Raw genomic sequence first — 23,485 nt, forward strand, 5'->3', positions numbered from 1 at the left:
CACTCTTTCTTTACACAGAACAAAAACTAAACTCTTTGATAGACCCATCAACAGAAAATATTTATAGGCTTTGAAGTGTAAATTGTGAATTTGTGTGTCTCAACATGACTTTGGGGCGCCGCGTGTATGTCTGTGTCCTGGATTAGTTAAAGTCTAATTAAAATTGTTCCTGAAAACTACATACTTAAAGCCAGATGTAGGTAGACACATAAAAGCAGCTTGATTTTTGTAAATTCTGAGCACTTTTAATTCTTGTAGGATTAAAGAGAGTCAGGGGAATTCAGCAACTCTGAAATCTTGCTGCATGTTCGCATACCGAAATAATTATTTAGGTGCTCATCTTTAAATGATCGGTTTTCCTAGTGTTGTCTGGTTTTTCAGCTGCTTCAAGCTGCTTTTCAGTGCTCTGGTGGATCTTGGACAGAAAGACAATTCTAATTTACTTTCCTCTTCCCCATCAAGTTCAGTTTTGGTTGGGAAATGACAGTCTGGGGTAATTTAGCAGCACCATTTGGACTGGCCTCTCCTTGCTGCTTTCTAAGTCCTTTATGGAGATTTTTTGGCAGTAATAGTGGCTGCCCCCTTAGGGCTGTTTTGCTTGGGCAAATTAGTGTAGCTGTAATGGGTCCCTTGGTTTTCAGAGGGTTTGGTCTTTTACCATGCCCAGTCCAAATGCAGTGTACCTATTAATGCCAATTAAGGATCACTATCAAATCAATTACCTTTTTGTAGTGATTTTGTCTCAGAAACAACCAATTTCATACTGACATCCAGACAGGTGAGTAAGGAATGAACTGGTTGATGACTTGTTTTCCAAGGGCTTTATTTACTTGACATTATGATATCTGCTTGATTTAAACATTTACCCCAGTTTTGAAACATGAGATGAACAAAATTTGCTGAACTATCATCTGTCTTTTAAAGAGAAGAATCCACTGATACCTGTCCTCTCCCTTCCTCTCTGGTTGTACAGATAACATCATTTTTATTCTTAATCTCTAAGAGCAGTAAATGGACCCCCAAGTTTTCCTTGTTTCCACCTTTGGTCGCTCCCTAGCACTTGCTGAACAAGGCTAGTACCCCAAAGTTTTACTGCAGTGTTTTATTTCAATTTAAACCAGTGTAGGATTTGGGATTTTAGCTGCTTCTGCACCCAGCCTGTAAAAGGCACCTTACAAAATGGCTTTCAGAGATTTATGAAGACTTGTATGGTACAGAGGCTGAAAGGAAGTTTAATTACATTCAGCTTTTGGTGATTTCTGTGTCAGAGTATGTGCCCATATACTGTCATCTCAAAGACCATCTAAGAAAATAAAATTGATCAGTGAGCCTTGTGGCTAAAACCAAACTGAGTGCTTTGTCATCTGCTCGTGTAGCGTGCGTGCTCAATCACTGCCATCTCCCGTGTGCTCGCCCTCGTCTCTCCATCACTGAGATTTGTCCAAAATTTTAATCGAACATTATTTTATACTGAGGCCTTCTCTGTAAATAATTGAATTCTTCTCTTGACATACTCACGTATACTTCTTTGTATTATAAAGAAGTAATTTAATCTAGTCTGTGCAACTGTTGTGGAGACAGTAAAATGTACATCTTGTTTTCTATTATCTCATGTAGAGTACAAAGTGTTAAGATAAAAACTTGGCAAGTGCAATTGCTGTCACCTTGTGAATGACATCTCTGCTCATAAACCTCTGATCTAAGATGGCAAATAATATGGGAACATCTTATTTACTTACAACGGAAACTTGATTCTAAGAGTGGGGATGTATAGGTGTCTTCGAGTACAGTAATTCACAGGCTAATAATGCCAGAAGCCATAAAATCTCTCAGTTGGAGGTTACTGTGAATAGCAGTGCTGAACAATCGGGAAGTACTGCTGAGATGATAGTCTGAACGATGATTGAGTTTTCCTGGAGAGCCCTTATCTGCGTTTAAAATTGTAGGTAATGTTTTTATATTTAACCGTAATAGAAGTTCATTGAGCCTTCAGAGTGGTTTCTGTTTCCCCTCTTCAAACGGTTCATCACATTCTGTAGAAATATTCATGACAAATTCTTGTGTTCCTGTCAAAATGGGGCATTTTACCTTTTCCTGTGCAGAAGCACCAAGAGGACCAAAGCACCAACGGGATAGGGTTCTCCCTCCCGTCCCGTGAGCTGGGAGGCTCATGTGCTTCCTGATGGCACGCTTGGGCAAGGGCAGCTCAAAGCAAGACGTAGGGTTTTGGCAGGAGGAGGTTTAAAAGCTAGTTTGTTTGGTTTTATGTACTCGTACCTTGACAATATCACTTGGTTAATACAACAGACCCCAACAGGGTTCACTTGTTAACCTTACAGCAAGCTGTCTCTAGCAGCCTAAGATAAAAGCACTCCAAAACGCATCTTGCAGACATTTTAGGAGTTTCCCTATCAGTTGTTGAAAGGAGAAGTATTCAAGTTGCACTGATATACTGTAGCCAAGGGTTTTGTATAGTGTCCTGTATAGAAAAGAGGTACTTACTACCTTTAAAATCTTCCTATGCTTTTTGAGGTTGCAATCCAACCCACAAAAATATCTTGCATTTGGCTACATCAGTAGGTTTTTTGCTGGGAACTAGTCTTCACTGATGAATTAAAGTGTGAAATTCCAAGTACATCTTCATTTTAAAGATTGCAGTGATTGATGTTGTGAGCAGATCTTGCTGCAGATGTACTCTGGTCACCTGAGATGAATTAGAGATCTTGAAATTAAACCATTAAGTAACTCTCTTGTTAAAAAAAGTTTAAACTGGCTAATTGCAAGAACTGCTAGAGGAAGGGAATGCTAGTGATAATATCAGAAGTTAAATTGTGTGCAAATACACTGCTCAATGTGACATTTCCTTTTCTAGAACGTTGTGTTCAAAAAGGAAGACTATTTTGTTTTTCTGTGTCAGGTCTCTAGGTGAGCACCGTGGGTTTGGGTGGTTGTGCTGGCAAAGACAGTGACAGATACACGACCTGGCAACTTGAAGTTTTCTACCTCTAGCAGAAAAGTTCAAAGATTACGTAAACAGATAGCAGGAGGATCTGGGAATTTTTGGGTTATTTAGTTTTAAAAGCCCAAATAAGCATTACACGCTGAACTTTTTTATGCCTATGAAGAAAGAACTGTGTTCCTGAGCTGCTGTGGACTTGGTATCGAGAGCCAACCCTTTGTGTGTGACAGATAACTTTGAACCCTCTGCATCAGACTGGCAATCCTGTGAAGCCATTGGGAAAAATGTGCCATGCCAGGAGAATATTTTTAATCTTTTCATGATTCCTTCCTGAATTACTGCTGCTGTACTGAAAGGTACAGATAATTGTGTATGAGTATTTTCTCTTTTACACCTGCTTATGTGCTTTTTCCCCCCTAGGAAAATCTGTAGTTGATTAAAATTACCATGAATTTTCTTTAGATAATTGATACCAAATGAAGCTGTGCACCATGTGTGTATGCATATGTGTAAATACATAAAATTATGGATGCATATGTATGCCGGCATAGGGGTGTATATATGCCCAGCTAACGGGAAATATCTTTCTTTGTAATTAATTCACTACTCTTCAGTGTGTGCAGCATCTTAGAGGTCATTCTGCACTGCAGTGTTTTGTATTTTCCACTGCGTTGGTGCTATAAAAATGCTAATTGTCCCCATGAAGTTGTAGGCTGTTTATAAGTGCGTATGTGATTGTTTTTCAGCCCTGCGAGATATAAGGAGGTGTTATTTCAGGTTTATAATTTGAATGTGTGATGGATACAACTTTGACAGTTTATTAGTTAGAAGAGAAGAAAAAAAACCAGACAGTGGTGTGTCGTTCTTCAGTGAATTGATTGCCAGGAGCATGTTATTGACTTTGGTGATAATATCATTATATATTTTACAGTCATAAAATCAAGAAATTCAGATTATGCCCTGAGGGCTTCACACATTTAAATAAAGGATATAGCCATTTCCAGGGCTATTGGTTTAGATTAGCGGGTGCTGTGAAGAATGTGTGGTGTGTTACAAGAGCATCCAGAAAAAGCAACAGTGTGCATATTGCGGTGGTGCTTTGGTTTATTTTCTTCTTCTCTTTATGAAATACGCTTACTTACAGATCCCCTGGGAGAATGAACAGCGATTGCTCTAAATGACAGCATGTTAATACAGTGTTAGCTTGGTGCTCTGTTGGGCTAAGAGCTGAAATGAAGTGTAATCCGTGACTTGTACCAAGAACGAGGATAAGTCTTGAGACGCTCACCAAAATACACAGTACCTGGGTAGAAAACAATGCATGAGCTTCAGTCTGCAAAGTGAAGAGCATTACGTGGAGCCAGATAGCCTAATGCAGACACTGCTGGCTCTCCCTCTTGATGTCAGTCGGGGTTGAATGGCAGCTGGTGGGCTGTTGTGGGAGTAACATCCCTAAGTGACTCCAGTGACCATTGCCGGTGGCTATGGCCCGGGGAGTACCTGCCTCCGCAACACGTGGGCTGCTCTGACCTGGATCTTCCAAAATAACTTATGCTTCTCCTAGACACTCTTAACAGTCATGTCATGGGATTGAATGCAGTTGAGGTACTTGGGTTAAGTACCTGGGCTTTTGGGTTCAGGCCTGTCATAGAATCACAGAATGGTTTGGGTTGGAAGGGACCTTAAAGCCCACCCAGTTCCAACCCCCCTGCCATGGGCAGGGACACCTTCCACTAGACCAGGTTGCTCCAAGCCTCATCCAGCCTGGCCTTGGACACTCCCAGGGATGGGACATCCACAGCTTTTCTGGGCAACCTGTCCCAGTGCCTCCCCACCCTCTCTGGGAAGAAAACTGTGTCTAGCTTGCTTTGCAGAATCTGAGTTTAATTAAGGTATATTGCCTCGAATAAAAATGATTGACTCTCTTAAAACCTTGTTTATTACTTTTACAGTCTATTTAGTGAGATGGATAAAATACCTTAACGCTGATCATGATGATAAGCTTCTCTCTACTTTAGATGCAAGCTGAGAAGCACATTGCATCACCCAGCTCCAGGGATTTATTGTTCTCTTAAAAGACTGTGGAAGTCCAAGTGCAATGTCACAACTCGGCAGCAAAGGTCATGTTTTCCTACTCACACAGGAGCAGTGGCTCCAGCTGGAACACATATGGCTTAAAGGTGAATGGAGACATCTATAGAAGTAGATAAAGTAATTAGTCTTACATTTACATTTTAAGGGCCTCTGAGGATTATAAATCTATATGCTGCAAACAAAACATTTCTATGCCTGGGTCAACAGAAGCACATTTTCTAATTAAAAGTAATCAACTTTCTGAATTGAAGTGGTGTGACAGTGTTAGTAGGTTGTTAGCTTTTTCCTTTTTTCTCTGTGGCATGAGTATCCAATCAGTTTTAGTTTTGTTGATAATCTAGTTCCATTTTAGATTGTGAGGTGCTTGTGTGAAGTTGTGAACGAATGCTTGAGATACTTCTCTGCTTATGAAAAGATATTCTTGAAAGCATTTTAGACAAAACCATTAGAAAATACTCATTGGTCTTGAAGTTAAAAAGTTTTAATACGAAAACTTAATTTAGGATCATTTTTGGATGGTGTAGTGGTGCTAGTCCTCTGATGAAGAAAGCATGGTCAGCTGACCATGCTGACAGTGTTTGGCATACGGTGATTTTCCAAGCAGGTGGAAAGTTTTTCAGTGCTGATTACAAGATTAAAATTTGGAAATACAGTGCAAGCGTAGATCGGGGGAGATGTGGATGTATGCTGAGAAATGGTGACTGTTGCAGATGGCTGATTTATAATATAGGGCAGTGTCTGTGTGCATTCTCTATGCTTTTTCATGGGACATATGCTCTAGGGTTTTACGGATGAATTTGTAGTCTCTAGTAATTTGCAGTTTCCACCGCAGTTTAAATATCTACATCATTTTCAGGTTGATGATTTTTCCCAGTCATTTATCCCAAAAGCACATTATCATGCTTAATCTGGGTCATAATTGACATGGGACTTGTGCGTAAGCAAACAGCCTTTAGTTGTGTTTGAACAGGCTATTAATGTCAGGGATTTAGTTACATGCAGCAAAACAGATCAGAGGTTGGAGTAAGTATAAATGTTCAAATCACTGATGAACACAAGGCCACTGTCATGACTTGGACCCAGGAAACACTCTTGAACACTGACATGCTGATGCTATTACCGAACAGCTGCCTTCGGCCGTAGCAAAGACATAAGGTTGAAAATTGTTGTCAAGAAAACTGTTGGAATTGGATTTTATTTACTGCAAATCAACAGGGTATCTTTGCAAGTATTAAAGACATATGGAAAAGTCCACTGTTATCGTTGTACTTTGTTGTTTCTCCAGATGTTCACCCTCCTGCACCACTCTAGAGCTGGAAAATGGGGTTTCATTGGTTTTAGCTGACGCTGCCAACATCTGCCTTAGCTTTTCCCTGGAGAATGATATTACCATTACTTTGAGTTTCTGATTTATCCTTTGAGTCTCATTGGATTTTTTTTTTTTTTAAACACAATGTAAGAGCATCACGTTTCATCCTTCTGTTGAATTCTTTTTGAGGGAGCAGGAGTGAAAACGAATCAAGGGAAACACTTTGGTGGCCACTGAACTATCACAGCAACACGTAATCACCTGCCTTATTTTTTAGGGACTGTAAATGAGCCATTAAAACATTGGTCTGAGCTGATATTTTTCCTTGAAAAAAATAGTATTTGCATGCCCAAACACACTCAAAGATCTCAGTATGCTTAAAATAGCTCTGTTTCTTAACATACATTCAGTCCATCATTAGTTCACGGTGTGGACTCCGCTGTACTCTCGAGGAAGGAGAACCAAATGAGCATCTTCATTTGGAAGTACTCTTCGTTGGCCATGCTTGCTCTATAGCTTTTCCTATAATGGTATTGTAAAAATACTGATTCCATAGTTTTGAACCTAGTTTATTAATCCACTTGATGGGTGTGTAACACGAGCAAAGATGACCCAAGTGTTGAGTGCTGATAAAGTTGCTTTTAATAGAAATGCAAAACAAAATAGCGTCTCCCCTCAAAAAGGTTTCTGTACTTCTGTTTATCAAAAACTAGCTGCACAGAAGTAGGGTGTTGTTTTTTTTTATGTGGTTCAATCTGACTTTTCAAACAGGAATGGTCTTTGGAAAAAAATTGGGCCAAAATTCTCAAATACAGGTGTCTATCTCTTTGTTCATTTTTTACAATAAGATAAGGCAAAATCTGTGACTAGAGCTCTTATGTGATAATAGCATAAATTTTAGCAACATCAGTCTGTGTTTAGTCAACTTTTCTGGTGTAATCTGTTGGGTTCAAGAAACTTCGAATTCTTTAGGATCTCATGGTTTTACTTGCTTTGTGTCCTGTAAGTTGTTTGTTTGGTTACTTGTTCGATTGCAGTTATTTACAGTTCACTGCTGGTTTTTTGAGATCCTAGCAAGAAATTCTACGGACAGCTGCAAAATATATCTTTAATCAATTTAGGAAGACCGATTCCCTAACTAACATATTTCTTCCAGCTAAGACACAGAATAAACCCTTCCACAGATAGGCGGTGAAAAAGACTTCCGGACAAAACTATCCCTTTCACGAATTGATGTAGCATCATCATCGTGTGATTCAGGCTAGTCTGAGTGTTGTAATTTATGTGCATTGCCCTTATCAGTACTGTGCTATCTCATTCCCAATTGCTTTTTATTAAGAAACATCTTGTGCCGTTTTTTTAAGCTGCTCAGGGTGAGCCTGTGAGGGCCAATGTTGCTGGTTTTGTTTTTTCTGAATCTGTCTGAAGCAGAAGGAGTAGAACAAGGAGACAGTATTTTTTGTGGTGGTCTTAAAGTAGCAGTATTTTACAGGCAAATAACATGTTTTCTCATCATTCAAATGGTAATAGTGTAAATATTGCTGATACGGTTAGATAAGTTGGTTTATGAGGAAATAGTAGCATGTTTCTATGAGAGTTTTGTCTGCAAAATGAAGAACGCTCAAGTGTATTGGGATTAAAACAACCTGTACAGATCAGAAGTTTTCAGATCCATGAAGTCTGATTGAGGCTTATCTCTTATTTCTGTAAACCTAATTTGTGTGCAAATTGTTGTCTGAATGGCAACAATTCCACTGTGAATTCATTTGAGGTAGTAAGGCCAAAAGGTTTTATTGAACTAACGCGTTTCTTGTAATTTTATTGAGATGTGTGCATGTTTAGGTGTTGAGGTAAGAGTCAGATCTGATTTGCCTCCTAATTGCAAGTATTTATGTGTTTATTTTCCTTTTCACTCACGTGAATTTCCTTGTTTCCCTTATGTCTTTTCAGGTCAGGATCGCAGCGAAGCCACTTTAATTAAGAGGTTTAAAGGTGACGGTGTCCGATACAAAGCAAAACTGATTGGGATAGATGAGGTTTCTGCCGCACGAGGAGACAAGTTATGCCAAGACTCCATGATGAAGCTCAAGGTGCAGTGAAATTTTTAATGTTTAATATCATGGAGTTCTGGGGAGCGAATTTCAGCTTGAACTTCTACTGATTCTCCTTTCGTGACACTGAGTCACACTCCGGTTAATTATGTATTGAAATCAGTCAATTTTACATGAACTTCTGGCTGGTATTGCTTATCCCAGTTTAATTTTAATACATTATCTCTGAGTTCAGTAGTTATTCGTGATTGACACCACAGCAATTTGTCCACAAATTATGAACAACACATCTGCACATTGAATAATTTTATTATGCAAAAGGAGAGATAAGCCACTATGAAGAAAAATAGTATATTGAAACATTTTATATGAGAGTGCTAATCACCTACGGCCCTGCCTTTGACTGTTATCTCCTGTCAGGACAGACAGGAGGGGGAGAGTGACATTATGGGGTGTAGGTAGCCAGATACAGGAGGGAACCGGTGTCCTCACTGGGAGATTAATGCCTTGCAGTTGTAATGGCAGGATTGATGGGTTTCGAAATCAGGAGATTGGGCACGGAGAAGACAGGGCATGAGAAGACACAGAGGAGTCCCCAGAGTTTTGGGAAAGAAATAGAGAAGTAAAAAAAGCAGATTGAGAGTAGACAGCAAACTTAGAGAGCAGTCAGAGTCTGAAAGGACCAGTGGTGGAGGGTGGACGTTCTGGAGCATGTTAGACATCTCTCTCTGGCTCAACCTTTTCTTACAACCCTACGGAGAGTGTAAGAGCTCTCTAATGAAGAGTAAAAGTCTGACATAATGAAAAAAAACCTACCCCTTAATCCCAGATATTTACAGAAGAGGTGTAGTGTGATTTTTGAGACTATTTTTTTTTCTGTAAAAAGCTCATTTTGCTTATTCCAGATAAGTGTGCCCGTGAAGTAAGCTTTTGAAGTTGGCGCTTTTTTTTTTTCCTCCACTGCTTGTTGGTTTTTTTTTTCTTTTAAAAAAAGAAAACAAACCAGATTATAGCTGGGAGAAGTGTGCTAAAATGACCTTCAGCTTCCATGAAAATGAATTTCATGGAGGATTAGCTAGTGAAGGGGTTGGAAGTGGGTGCACATTTGAAATGGTTTCTGGGAGCATAAGGAGATGTGGTACCTTGATAAAAGGGAGGAAGCCAGAAGTAAGGGTGGGATTGTTCCTGAAAAGCCCTTAAGTTTTCCTAGAAAGGTGGTGAATTGTCCTCAAGCCAGTCATGCTTGTGCTTTGCTGTGGCACCTCGACGAGTGATGACACCAGCCACGTTGTTCTTTGTTTCAATAGGGAATTGTTGCTGCGGCTCGTTCAAAAGGAGAACATAAACAAAAAATCTTCTTAACAGTCTCCTTCGGGGGAATCAAAATCTTTGATGAAAAGACAGGGGTAAGTAAAATAATGGTGTGATGGAACAAAATTGAATCTTTTCATGGCTGTTTCTTCAAAAGCACTTCCTGGCTGGGCAGTAATATCTCAGCAGCGTAAGCAGACGTGAAGCTTCTGACAAGCTTGATCAAGGGTTATCATATATCAGAGTGAGATGTTAGGTGACTGAGGTGTAAAGTGTAGCATGGGGACCTGGTTTGTTGTGAAGCCTTGTCCTGGATACTTCTGCAGAACCGCTTAAACAGATGCTCCTCATGTGCGTAAGTGAGTCCAGAAAAGTGGCAAGAAGGGTTTGGGTTTCCTTCTGCCAACTAAATAACTGCTTTTTGGAAATACCAGCCCACAGTTCTGGCAGCCCATGGAACAGGCTGGTATCTGCTCATATGGGTTTTCTCAGCCAGCCTGGGCCCAGCTGCACCAGTCGTCTGGATGCTGCTTCAGACTCCTTGGCAGTGCCAAGGGACTTCTGCGAGTCTAATGACAAGGGATTAGGATTAGAGACTAGGATTGTCTTGGATTGGACCCCTCGTGTCATGGGAAGATATGGGAAGAAAACAAAGCCAGAACAGGGTGCTGCAGACAACTCCAGAAGAGTGAATCTTGTTTCCCCACTGATGCTCGAGATGGAGAGGAAGGTCACTGGGGGCTGGGGAGCTCCTGGGAGAAGCAAAGATTTAGCTGGGATTGCCCTAAAGATGTCCCAGGGGAATCCTGCACATTTCTATCAGGTCCATAATTCTATGTGAACCCAAGAGTAGTAACCACCATGCAGTATACTCCTATTCACAGCAGTCCCGGTCTCCTGTCAGGTATGCAGCAACCATAAGAACTGGAGTTTTTGTGTCGTCAACAGCAGAAAAAGTATATATTGTATAGAGTTGGAGGAAAAAGATAGCTGAAAGCTGAGGTTGCTGTCTGAGGCTGCTTCAGGAGCATCTGATCGAGGAAGCTGAAGGAAACTTCCATGCCTTACGCAGTTTTTGTCACAGCAATATCATGTTTGATTTGTAAAATTGCTCTGAAAGAAGAAACCTAAGCAAAACATTATACTACTTAGATATAAAGCAACAACACACAAACTGTTTTAATCCTAATTAAGAAGATTTTTACAGCCATTTAAGCTCTGCCTTGAATTTTAAAAAGCTCTTGATTTAATCTTTTGAAAGATTAACTATTTAACATGATGCCAGAAATAAAACCCTGCTGATGATAGATGAAATTATCTTTGCCAGTTAATTTATATTATTAGAAAATCAATGTCATTGAGCGCGCTGATACATAATACAAGCAGTTAGTAATGAAAAGCTCATTTGGAATGTGTTGTGTACAGCATGTGTAAAGTATTTGTACAAAAGCAGTGTTTAAGAGAGCATTGCTGAGGTTATAGCCTGTGCTCAGGAGATAGGAAATGTCCAAATTAGGGCTGCCAGTGCAGTCGTGCTTGGGTCCTCTAATAAACAGACATTAAGGTAGTACTTAACTATGTGTTGACACACCTTTTTCTGGCCAGAAAATACCAGCCTCATTGAGTGTGTGGAACAGAGTGTAATATGCTGAACACTGTGGTGGTATTTTGTTTTCTTCAGTGTGCAGCCCACTGCCTTGCATGCACTCTGCAAATTGCAGAGTCCACAGATACTTTCCTACAACTAAAGCCTTTTTTTGGAAAAGTGAAAAAGAAGAATGAGAGAGACTGGTCCTTTTGCACTTGTCTCTGAATGTTTCACAAACATAGGGTTTGTTTTCATAAAATAAAGAAGGAAAAGGGGATGCGTTTGGAAACAAAGGTGTGGTTTAGCCGGATTGCCTTTCCCGCAGCATCCTGCACACCCTCCTATCTGCAGCTAGCAAGGCAGGGACATGAGAACAAGTCAACTTCATTTCGTAACTTCGACATCCTATACTCTAAATCTGACATAACTGTGTCATCCTTACAGTAGCCCTGTCACTCACTCACAGAGGCTTAGACTGAAACTTTTAAATCCACCTTCCCGACGTATACCCCTGAGCTGCCAGAGTGATGGATGGGAGTATTGAGTTGTCCTTCTTGAAACAGGACTGTGACAGAGGGATGTGGGGAGCTTTCAACATCAGTTTTTACGTGTATTTTTGACAGCAGAAGAATCGTGCTTTCCATGCCAAGCTTTTGAAGCGGGGGTGCATGAGCTCCTTTGCTGGTTCTTCACAGCCACCAGCCCTTCGGCTGTTGCCCCAGCATGGTCTCTCCATGTCCTAAAGTTTCACCTCCTTGATCCACTCTTCTCATAGTCTCTCTCATCCATCCAGTCTCATCTCATCTGCTTCATCAACCTACAGCTGTGATCTCATTTCCGTTCCTGCCAGTGTGTCAGTGGTAAAATTAAGAGTTCATAAAGTTTGGAGACTGACATTCACATTCGTGCAACAGGATAAAAAAATACGCCCTTAATGGGGAACAGTCTGGAAAATCTTGCATTTGCGTTATCCTTTCACTGCCTTCATTGTCCCCAGCAATCCTTTCTCTTTAGGTGTATTGCCCTAACATTTGGATTCCCAAACAGGTATTTTGGTCACAGTGCTCATTTATTGTTTATTTGGAAAGGTCATTTACCTCTGTAGAATATCCTTTCTTCATTTTTATTATCGGCTACTGCTACCATGTCTGCAGGATGGCAGTCTGATGTGATAGAAAAGAGAAAAAATATTCGGAAAAAATGTGGGCTTCTGTCTGTTTAGTATCTTGTAGGCTACTATTGGATTTTAATTTATCACAATAAAAAATCAATTTGTAGCTCGAAACTAGCAAATTTTTTAAAATTGGCAGTGTCACAGCTGACTTCATACAGATGATTTAGGGGAATTGCTCCATAATTCATTATAGATGAAGGGCTGTATTTGGGTTACTACTGAAAATGATAAGCCAGGATTTTTCCCCTGTACCTTATAGCTCTCTTTAATATGTTCCCAGACCTAATATTCATCAAAAAATATTGATTTTAACAATGCTATTATTCCAGCCATCAGGAATTCTTCCCTTTGATTAAATTTATCCATGAAGGAGATTAGGTTGAAGGTGGAATATCGTTTGGGAAGAATTTCTCTCACCAAGAAAAATGCAAGAAGGATTCGCTGTGAGTTTGCACTGTAGATGCGATGCAATTTAGTTCATCTGTAGCACTGCCATAGAAATAATAACACTCCTCTCTTGTATTTCATAATTCTGTTCCATGGTTAATCTAAATAGGTGCCTTCATACCACTTTTCAAACCCCCTTCTGTGCAGTTAGAAGGCGATAGGAAGGGCCCTTCTTAGACGAGTTTGCCCTGCAGGCCCTCAGTTTGCCCGTACTGTTGTACAGACTCTTGTCTGCTGGAGGAGCCTCCTCATGTAGGCAGAACAGCACAAATTGTTCTCCAGAGTCCCAACTTCAGCTCTGTAATGTGAACTTCTATTTAGTTTGACCAGCAGTTCTCCTGTTGTATGCCAAAAGTTGTCGTTACACCTGGGGTTTGACCCTATTTTTTCTTAGACATGTACCGTTTTTGTCTACTGTCATATGCTGGCCATCCAACCCGCTTGCTTTCTTGGGAATATGTTTGCCAAATATATACCTTGCCTGAAGGAAATGTATTTTTTTTAAAACCTAAAAAATCTACCACAATTATTACCAGGCTCGGACTTTTTCTACCTAATGCCACTTCAGAGATTTCATGGCTGAATATTATATGAACATAATTTTTGATCATTTGTTCTGTCTTATTCCCCCTGCACCCTGGTGACATCTCAAGATGTCATCTTTTAAATGCAGTGAGGCACAAGCTGAAATGTATTCTTCATTAGTTGACTTTCAAAACCATGGTCTGTAGAAAGCAAAAATGCAAATAGTTGCATTGTGCTATTTAATACTCTCATTTTCCGAGTGGAACTTAGTGGTTAATATGTTCCTTAGAAAGCAACAAAACCCATAACTCTCAATATAGCAAGATATGTGAAATTTTTAAAGGACCATCATTGTTCATTAGCTATTTATGAGTATTATTTTGTTAATCACACACATCAGGCTATCTCCCTGTGATAGCTTAGTAATGCTTCATTAGATGTGCATGACTAATACGGTCTCCATAAAGAGGCTGTAATTGTCTCATTGTTTATTTATGTTACAATAAATCTTTGTTTACTGCAGGTTACTTTCCAAAATTTTATTTTTAAAAAATAATTCAGTTGCATAAAATACTTGGGAAACCATTTACTTCTGCATTCGTTTAATGAGGTATACTTTTAAACTCGTGCGCTTTCTAGTTGCAAAATCCTGTTGACTGTAGTGGAAAGCCCAGGCACTGTGAAAAAGATGATGAAAGCCAAAAATTACTATTTGGCTTTAAGTAAAGAATTATTTCTGCTAAAGAAAAAATTTGTGTCAGCTCATTGATATACAAATTGCCAGAATATACTGCAATAAGTATCTGTATGAGCTGTTAATATAGGTGAAATATTTATCTGGACTCTACAGTTGTCCAAAAAGCATGATAGACCTGTGTCAGTATCTTGTTTATTTGTGAGGAATACCCTAAACAGATAAATTGTAACCCAGTTTATGAATATGACAGCCATTTCACTGTTTTTTCTTATTTTGTCATGTGCAGCACCCCAAGAATGGGTTTCGTTTGTATTGTCTATCATATACTTTGGAGGGATTGTCTATCAGAGGTGTTGACCCATATCTTTATGAAAATGCAGAGCTTGGGTACAGCCAGTGGATTTGTAAAATTTCTAGGAATACTCTGTGTGTCTTACTGGGTTGCAATATTGCAGAGAAGTATTGTAGTGTGTTACTCATATTTTATTAATTTGATCTGTAGCCATTTTCCTCAAGCTGTCAGTATGAAATCCAGGAAGGAAAATTATATAAATATTTATCTTTATAGAATCTTGAATATTTTCATTCCTGTTATCCATCCCGTACTCTAATCTTTATTATCTTTGAGGAGGATTATATGACTGATGCAGAGCAGGGTTTGCCTACCTGAAAAGGTGTTGCTGAATGAATAATACCTCCCCATTCCATGGAAGGGAGACCAGACCCTACCTGCTACATTTCGTACAAAAACATTATTTTTTTCTTTTCATACTGGCCACAGAACTAGTGACTGTGCTTCTGGTTTAACTCTTAATGACGTTCAAATAATAGCACGTATAGTGGGTGGTTATAGTCCTGCTGCTTCAGATTGTTCTAGTGAGATAAGGTTATGGCTTTGGCATCATCCAGCTACTGTTTTAGATGTCTACATCTTGCCCGTCTTCCTGACCTTTTAAGCTCTCTTGACTTTATAATGCACAGATTTTTCAAAGTTCTTGCTGGGGCTTCTGTAAAGCCTTTTCCAGCTTGTTCTGAGACTCTATCAGGTCTGTGCTGATAACCTCTGGATTTTCTGCTCTTCTCCGTTTGCTGTGAGTGATAGAGTTAATTATGCTGATAGATTGCTAACAGGACAGCTAAACTTGGCTGAAAGAAAATTTTAGCAAGATTAAAATTCTCCCTGTTGGCAGAAGATGTCTCATTTAAAATGTTCCAAAGGTACTTCTTGACTTCACTGGAAATCTGTTGGTTCTGGCATCTTTGACCAGAAATCGAGGTACGATTTTGGATCTGTAGTTATTCCTTGAAGCACATGTGCTGGAGCAGATGAAATGTCAAACTGTCAAGTCTCTATCACTGAGCGTCTCTGAATATTTAAAAATAGAAATAAAAGAAGGAATTAATTTTATCTGGTCTCTATTCACTCTGCAGTGAGCAGGAGAGATGGGGCGATTGGTTGACTGAATTTTGGGGTTTGCACATGGTATTGGTCCAGAGGTTGTTAATGGTCCCTGCCTGAGGCTTCTTCCAGCTCCAGGCCAGAACCTTCCAGAGGTGGGTTTTGTCCCCTTCATTTCTTTGAAACTGATCTTCCCGAAGGTCCTCTCCATGGCTGATCTCAGTTGCAGCCCTTCTTAAGCATCATTAACTTATCAGCTGGATTTGGATCAAGTCCTGCCACCTGGCCTCCATGAGTCTTGTCTCTGGATTTTACCCCATTATTTTTAATTCCTCTCTCCTGCAGTTTTCATCTGGGATTTCCTGGGTACTATCTCTCTTAATCTTTTTTTCTTCTTCCTGCTATGCGTTTTATCACAGTTACTTCATTTGCAAATATAAATTGGGCTATAGTGTCAAACCAGATGATGCCAGCCCTCTCTCCTGTTCGAATCTTGACCTGACTCTCCAGCCTTCTCCTTACACGTTTAGCCTTCAGTTCAGGCTTAACACAGCTAAACCAGGCCTTTTAATCCCGGCTCCCAAAGGTCTTCCTCTGACCTGCTTTTTGAGTGCTGAGAAAAATATCAGCATCATCTATTATTCAGCCCTGTAAACTCAGCAGCCTTTTTGATACAGCCTTGTTTTCAATTGTCACATCCAGGATAACTCCAGATCTTGCAGATCCTCCTTAACTGCTCTGAAATACAGCATTTATTGTCATGCTTACAGTTAAAACCCAGTCCCGCTTCTCTTCATCTTACGTCTCGATTGTTATCTTTTTCTTTGTCCTTGACAAATGTGACTTTTATTTTTGAAATCCATCGTGACTGCCAAGATTGCCGTCTCAGCTTGTTCTTTTGATCATGCCACGATTCTCTCTGCGTTCCTACGCTGAATCTGCCTTCTCTGTTTTATCACCCTATAGTCTAACTCTTTTCTTCCCAGGCTCTTCATGGCTGTCTTTACTCTTCACCCACTTTCAAGGAGCCATTCCACAGTACCAACTTTCATCATTCATTTATTCCCTTTTCAAATAAACACCTCCGAGCCTCTGCCCATCCTGCCGCAGAGGAATTCTTTGCACATATTAATGTAGTACCCCCTTATTTTTTTCTTCAAATTCCTCCTTAAACCACTCCCATGCTAGAAACTTGTTTAAATCAATGGTGCTGAGGATGTTGGTACCCCATGGTCACAGCTTGTCCTGAAGAGCTGTGCTGTCTCTTCCACTGTTGTCATTTGCTGGGATGAGGACAGCCCATATCGTGGCGTGTAGACCCAGCCCACAAAATCATTCTTCTGGCTCTCTTGACTCGTGACCTTGCAGAGGGACATGGGGAATGGTTGAACAGGTCATATCAACTGTTCCTTCTGTTGTGTCAGCCTGGTATTTCTGGGAGGAAGGGGTGGAGGAGTGATGGAGGTCATCTGCCAGGGCAGGGAGTGAAGGACTTCTCCGTGCCCGAGGGTTTATGAGGCGGAGCTCCTGCAGTCTTACGTCTTGGAGATTTCCCAGGAGGTATCTGGCCCTTAGCTTTCAGAGTATAAACTCTCTGGGATTAACTTTTAATTCACTTTTTATCAGAATTCTCTGTTTATAGGAACTTTTTGTAAGGAAGGCCGGATCTTGGACCATTCTGAAGACTTCTAGGGACTACAGTGATAAAAATTCTTTGCAATAACAACAAAGAGCATACCAAAAAACAGCAAAGTCAAATTTTGCCTGTACATTTGGAAATGGCCATGTCTGTGGCCATTCTTATGCATTTCGGGGATTGTCCTCAGCTTCTGCCTGCGAAAAGATCTCTCTGGCCAACTGGAAGTCTTGCCCTGTTGCTTGGTAGTTTCCTGTCTTTCTACTTATAAATATGAATACTAAGACATGGCATTTACTGTTCTGCATGCAATAAATATATCTAATTAGAATAATGCAGTGTAGGGGACTTAGAAATGCTGCGTATTACTCTTACAAGGTATTTGTATCCTTCTGATACTTTAAAAGGGAAACAATAACACATTTCATGAAGAACATTCGACAGTTAGCAAAATGTAAATGTCAGAAGAACCTACTTCCATAATTACACCCCTTACTGGCTGTTGTAATTCATTTCTTATTGGTCTTCCAAACTGTGCCCCAGGCAGTTTGGATGGTTCAGAGTGCTCCACTGGGATTTTTAACAGCCACAAGCTCATAAAGATGCATGTTATAGATGCCCAGTTTGCTGTGTGAAGATTACAAAAGCCTTATGTATTATGACCATGAAAAAAAAATTCCAAAGGCAAAACTCGGGTGTGATTTTGCATATTGTGTAGCCTGAGTGTTTTGGGATCAGGAGCTTTCGGTTGAACCCTGTGTCTTTCCTCCTAACACTAGGCATACAGAGGAAGGCTGAAATTTCTGACCTTCTTCTGATCTGGCAATGCTCAGATCTACAGCTGAGTTCAACCTGCTTGTAGCGAGTGTCCGCAGGAACTGTCTTGTAGTATTTCTGACACTAATTGGCATGGGGATAAAATAAAGCTATTCCCGACATTTTATCCGAACTGAAAAAATTTGTGGGAATTTGTCGTAGTTGTATTTTTCAGTGTGAAAAGGGTAAAAATTTGATTGCTTTCAAAAAGGCAGAATGTAACATTTTATTACTTTAGTGATGGTCTTTTTTGACTGTATATGGCCTCCTGTTGTTTAAGCCAAGCACCCCAGCATGGATTCAGGAAAGGGAAGTGTGGCTGCGTGTGTTGTGTGTTATGGCATGGGGAACCTCACTATCTGCATATTCCCAGTCACCGTTTGGCCTCCATTGCCTGTGTGGGGGTATCTGTCTATGGAGCAACAACCTAAAAATTAGTATGTAAGCACTTCTGATATCGTTTAGTTTTAATGTGTGGTATGCTTAAGCAGAATTTGGGGTGAATTTTACTAAAAACTTCAAAGTCAAACTTTGGTTATAGAAAGTTGTTATGGATCCTACTATATAGTGGAGCTGCCCTGCATCCCTCCAGTGAGGTATTGTCCCAAGGGAGAAAACTCAAGGTGTGGAGTCATACTGAGGTTTTTTGCCTCTAATCACAGGCCTTCTGTGATTCAGATAAATAAATCAGGATAAAGTCACATTGTAGCCCACTGACTCCAGCTGTGATTTGGCCTGACAGAAGAGCACCCAAAATACAGAGTTGCCTGGGGTGAGGGAGGTGTTTGCAGGTACTGGTATATTTAAGCCAGGTTAATGCATTAACTAGAAAAGTGGGGGAACAAAAAAAAAAAAAAAATAAACCACCAACACACAAAACCACCAGAAAAAAAATTCAGGCCTATTTTCAGCACATGTTCAATTATAATGGCTGGATTTCAAACTGCATGGGAAAGGATTTAGCAAGAGAAGTGCTGACATAATAATAGCACAGGCAGCCAAGATGCGCCGAAACCTCCCTGGAGAGCAGTGGGGGACCTTCGGCGGGTGCTGTAACAGGAAGTTAACATCCCCCTTTGAAATCTGCTGTTCCTTCCTCTTGGAGAAGGCTGGGAGGCATTACGCCCCAGGTGTTCTGGTGATTTTCTTTCCTATTCAGTCCATTTGATCTGGTAGGCTGCTCTGCAATTTTCCGTTTGCCCTGGTAATAGCAATACTACCGGTGATGCTTCTGAATTCCTCTGCTAACTTGTAGGCCGTTTAACCTCTCCTATTGCTGGGGTCAGATGCAAGGGAGATGGATGACCTTCGCTGTCAGTGTAATGGGAGAAGGAAACTACAGAAATGTTTACTTTTAAAGTTACCTGGAGTTTGCAGGATGATAGCAATAGATGTCTATTGGCAATAAAATCAGTCGATGATGTTCTGCCCTCAGGAACGCGTCTGTGTTTACAGGGAAGTCAGCAAGAGTTGTTCAATCTGATAGTCCAAGGGGACAAGTAAATGACTTTTCTCCTGCTAAGTTTATGTAATAAGTGGCCCTGCGGAAGGAAGAGAGGAGGAGACAGTGCTTTCTGCTGCATGCTCGTATTTGTCAAGTTACCAAACACAAATACTTGCTTTTATCTCAGTCTTTCAGTTGAATAAGTAATAAATTGCAGAAACCAGTAGACCTTTGCTTAATATGTAAGTAACTGTTCATAAAAGTTGCCTTTCTAAATGAGGGAGCTGTAGTCATAACCTTTCTGGTTTATGCACTGCATGCTCAGCATGGAGGGAACCGCGTGTCACAGAGCCCAAGGGCTGGAACAGCATCTCCCATTGTGCTGCCCAGCACCTGGTGATAATTGTGGAATTACAACAGCGCCTAACATGTCCCTAAATTGTAGCACTCCTCTAGAAAAATCAGTATTTAATGGACTCTACCTATCTCTACTGTTAACACTTTTTAATCCTTTGTGGTTCTCATCCTAATTCTGCATCATTTTACTCCCAGCAAGATAAGCAGCAACATTCCTGCAGACTTTAAAGGGAGACTTGTGAAATAGGTGAGGCAGAGCACTAATTAATTTGAGTGCCTTGACATTTAAAGCAAATAAGAAGTCTGGGTATCTGGAAATACTTCATATGGCTCCTATCCCTTGCTCTGCAGAGCTGAGTGGGTATTTTTTTCTTTTTAGGTAGTCAAAATATGGATCTGAATCCAATTTTTTTGATTGTGTCCTTGCTTTTTAAAAGGCTGAGTTGGTTTGTAAAAAACTTTGAAGCCTTATGGGATCTTTTAATTAGCCAAATGCACTCCTGTGAACGATACAGGAATTTGGAAGTCCTTTAAAGTGTAAAGCACGTGAGAGTTTAACCTGTACATGCGTAAGGCTTAGTGCTGAGCAGGGCTGAGAGTGAAGTAATGAGGAAGTTCGGTTTTGATTAGGGGAAGAGAAGTAGAAGACATGCTGTGCACAGAAGTTGTAGAGGGTAAGGGAGAACTAAAGGAATAAGTACTAGAAAACAAGCGAGCATCCATGCATCAAAGCTATGAAAGCCTCTACTGCGTGCATTTAAGTAAAAGGTGAGGGCAGCACTGCCTGACAGCGTCTCTGAAAGGCAGACCCTGTGTGACACCCACTGCCAGGACAGAAAAGCAAGGCAGGGGGAGAGAAAAGCAAGTGTAGTTGAGCCGTGGTCTCTGCTGGGCCACATCTGCGTGTGGACTGTTTAATCAAAGTTTGCTTTCGGAGATTTCAGTTAGCAGGAGAAGGCTAAAACTAAACATTCAGCCTGCTTTAAAAGGAAAATGAGCATGGAAGAAACAACTCTGGGCTTTTAAGTGCAAGTGGGAGCTTTAGGGCTCAATTTTGGAAGGTGCCAGGGCAGAACTTACAGATACTCGCCGTTGCCCGAGCTGAAATGTAGAACTGTTGTCACGCAAGGTGCTAAAAACCTACTGAGTGTGACTCCAGAAATTCCTAGTAATGCAGGGGCAAAAAAACCCAAACTGAGCCAAAAATTACCCACAAGTTCTTTTACATTTTATTTTATTCTTATCTTGGGGCTCAAGCGCTGGGCACACCCGTTGTGCTGTACAGATGCTTTATGTTCTAGGTTAAGTGTCTGCTGTGGGACCTGAGCAAATGAAGGAGCGGCACATTTCTGCGATTGTCTGAAGTTTGTTTATACCTGCAACTGTAACTCAAAGGAATAGGTTTCCACTCTTTTTCTATAGGTTAGTGGGTCGTAGATGGAAGTAGATTGATGGTTAAAGAAGGTTGCTGTTTAATGACTGTGCAGTGCAACTTAAATTTTAGTATTGCCAGTATGAGTGGGATTTTTGTGATCTTTGCAAGCTCTGCTTTATGGGGTTTGCATGACAAATCAAGAGAATCAGACACTGGTTTTCACTAGCGAGCTTTTCAAATCACAGGGTACAAGAAGAAGGTGGGTCATAATGCTTGCTGAATTTGAAGCAGTTAGGATCTGAGACAGTTAAAGCCCCAAAATTGCCTCCAAAGCTCCTAGGAATTGTATGAAGGAATCTCTTGTGCTGTTCATGTAAATCAAAAGTGTTTCAGGAGGTGAGGAGTATTGGTGTAAGGGAACAAAAGAAGCTTGTAAAAGTAAAGGCTTCTCAAAAGACGTTCACAGGCCATAAAGATGAACACAGTTAAAATACGGAGACGTTGCTTCAGCGATACTGTAGTGAACTGTCTCATTACTGAATATTGTGCTCCCTCAAAATCAAGATTTAGTCACTACAAGTCTAACAAACTTCAGGGTATATCAGGAAGAAATACGGGGCATGGTCAGAGGAGCTACGCTTAGGCTGTATGCAAGCTTTGGCTTGAGAGTGGTGGGCAATATTGGCATATTTATGGCTATTTTGACCTACTGACCATTTTGCAGAAAGTGATGAGATGGGGGCTAAGAGGGAATGCACTTGGGCAGATGTGTTTCAGGCCTTGAAGCCGACAAGTGGCCACTGGGAAGTTGCCATCCCAAAGAATAAAGTAATAATCTCATAGACAAAACTGTTATTTCCACACCACATTGAAATAGTGAAACAACAAGGTAAAACAATGTATTGTGGTCTGTAGGTGGTGCCATGCAGTCACAGAGCATATTGCATTGCTGAGCTGATTATAGCCAGGTTGGGCCATTGATCCTGCTATCAAGGATCAGGTTTACTGCTTCCTGGTATCCCTGTCTAAGTCTTTCTTTGTTTTAACCATCTTGGTAAAACAATGACTGTGTCTGGTGCAGAACAGTAAGAAAATAGTACAAGACTCATGGGAGGTCCAGCATTATGACTTTAGTGTAGCACATTTGTTTTTCAAAAGCTCTGTGAAAATGTTTCCTTGCCCTTTAGGATTTTCTTTATCCAGGAGAAATATTTGCAAGTGCATATTTTAAACGTAACTTGGGATTAATAGTAATTGGACAAGGGGTTTAGATTTAGCTAGCTACTTTCACTCCTGCTACAATGAAAAATTGAAAAGCCTTTGAAGTGAAGATAGGAAATTGGCCATGTGTGCATTCCAGTTTTGTTTTGTTCCTTTCACAAGTTCATATATCTAATAAATGGATCTTCTGCATGAACAACTTAGCATTTGCTTCCTAAGACAATGAACAATAACTAAATTCCTATCTGGTCTTTGTCAGGCATTATTACAAATTATGAGAGCCAGACAGAAGTTTATTACCTTAGTGGTGTTCTCTTTCACAAATTAGGTTTTTGGAACATCCAGCTAGCTCAATATCATAGATCCATTCATCGCAATTAGACTGCTGCGATGGCGAAGTTAAGTCGTATTAACTTAATTGCCTACCAGTATATGCTGGGGGTCTTGGATGAGGACAGCTCCAGCCCAGTCGAGCACCACTGATGTGCAAAGAAGGTGTCTCAGAAGGCACAAACAAGGACTCTGGTGTTGGCTCTCCTAGGAATTTGCTCATCTTGCTCCCAGATAAGATGCAGGCAGTAGCAGGATACTTTTTTGATTAAGCAAAGGAAATGCTAAGGATTAACTCAGATTTTGGCTGAGGCTGAAGAACTCTTTTAAGCTGTCTTCCTGAGTCCCACTGAACAGGCTCCTACCTGGGGTACTTTTGCTACTTTTGCAAAGTGCTTGCCTTTGTATCGGATGGTTTGGAGTGTACGGATCGAGCTTAGCCTAGCGCCTCACTTGAAGACTTACTTATCCTTACACATACGATTATGCTCACTGACTTCCATCCTCCCTGACTCAGCTGCACGCTGCCATGTAAGCTTGGGAAGTCACATAATCTGCTTTTGCTTCAGTCTCCTCAGTTGCAGGAAGAGAATGGCTCTCAAGAGTTTATGAGTATTGCTGTTAAGAGGAAATTGGTTTTACATGTCTTTTGGGTGCTTTGCTGTGTCACACCCCGACTGCTCGCCCCCTGGGAGGACTGAGTCTCTGATAACTGGGGCTAAATCTGCCTTCATTCTTTTCTTTATCAGCAC

At 40.6% G+C, this 23,485-nt stretch overlaps 1 protein-coding gene across 2 annotated transcripts in view; it reads left to right on the forward strand.

The window, feature by feature from the left end:
• DAB1 (Dab, reelin signal transducer, homolog 1 (Drosophila)) overlaps nt 1–23,485 on the forward strand; it is a 105,304-nt gene that overhangs the window by 46,782 nt on the left and 35,037 nt on the right. For both annotated transcript variants that reach the window (XM_010149387.1, XM_010149388.1), the window contains 2 exons: nt 8,313–8,452; nt 9,721–9,819. In XM_010149387.1, coding sequence (XP_010147689.1) covers nt 8,313–8,452; nt 9,721–9,819 — 239 coding nt within the window. The remainder of the gene's footprint in view (nt 1–8,312; nt 8,453–9,720; nt 9,820–23,485) is intronic.

Source organism: Eurypyga helias, unplaced genomic scaffold, assembly GCF_000690775.1.
Source record: "Eurypyga helias isolate BGI_N326 unplaced genomic scaffold, ASM69077v1 scaffold11203, whole genome shotgun sequence".
Classification (NCBI taxonomy): Eukaryota; Metazoa; Chordata; class Aves; order Eurypygiformes; family Eurypygidae; genus Eurypyga; species Eurypyga helias.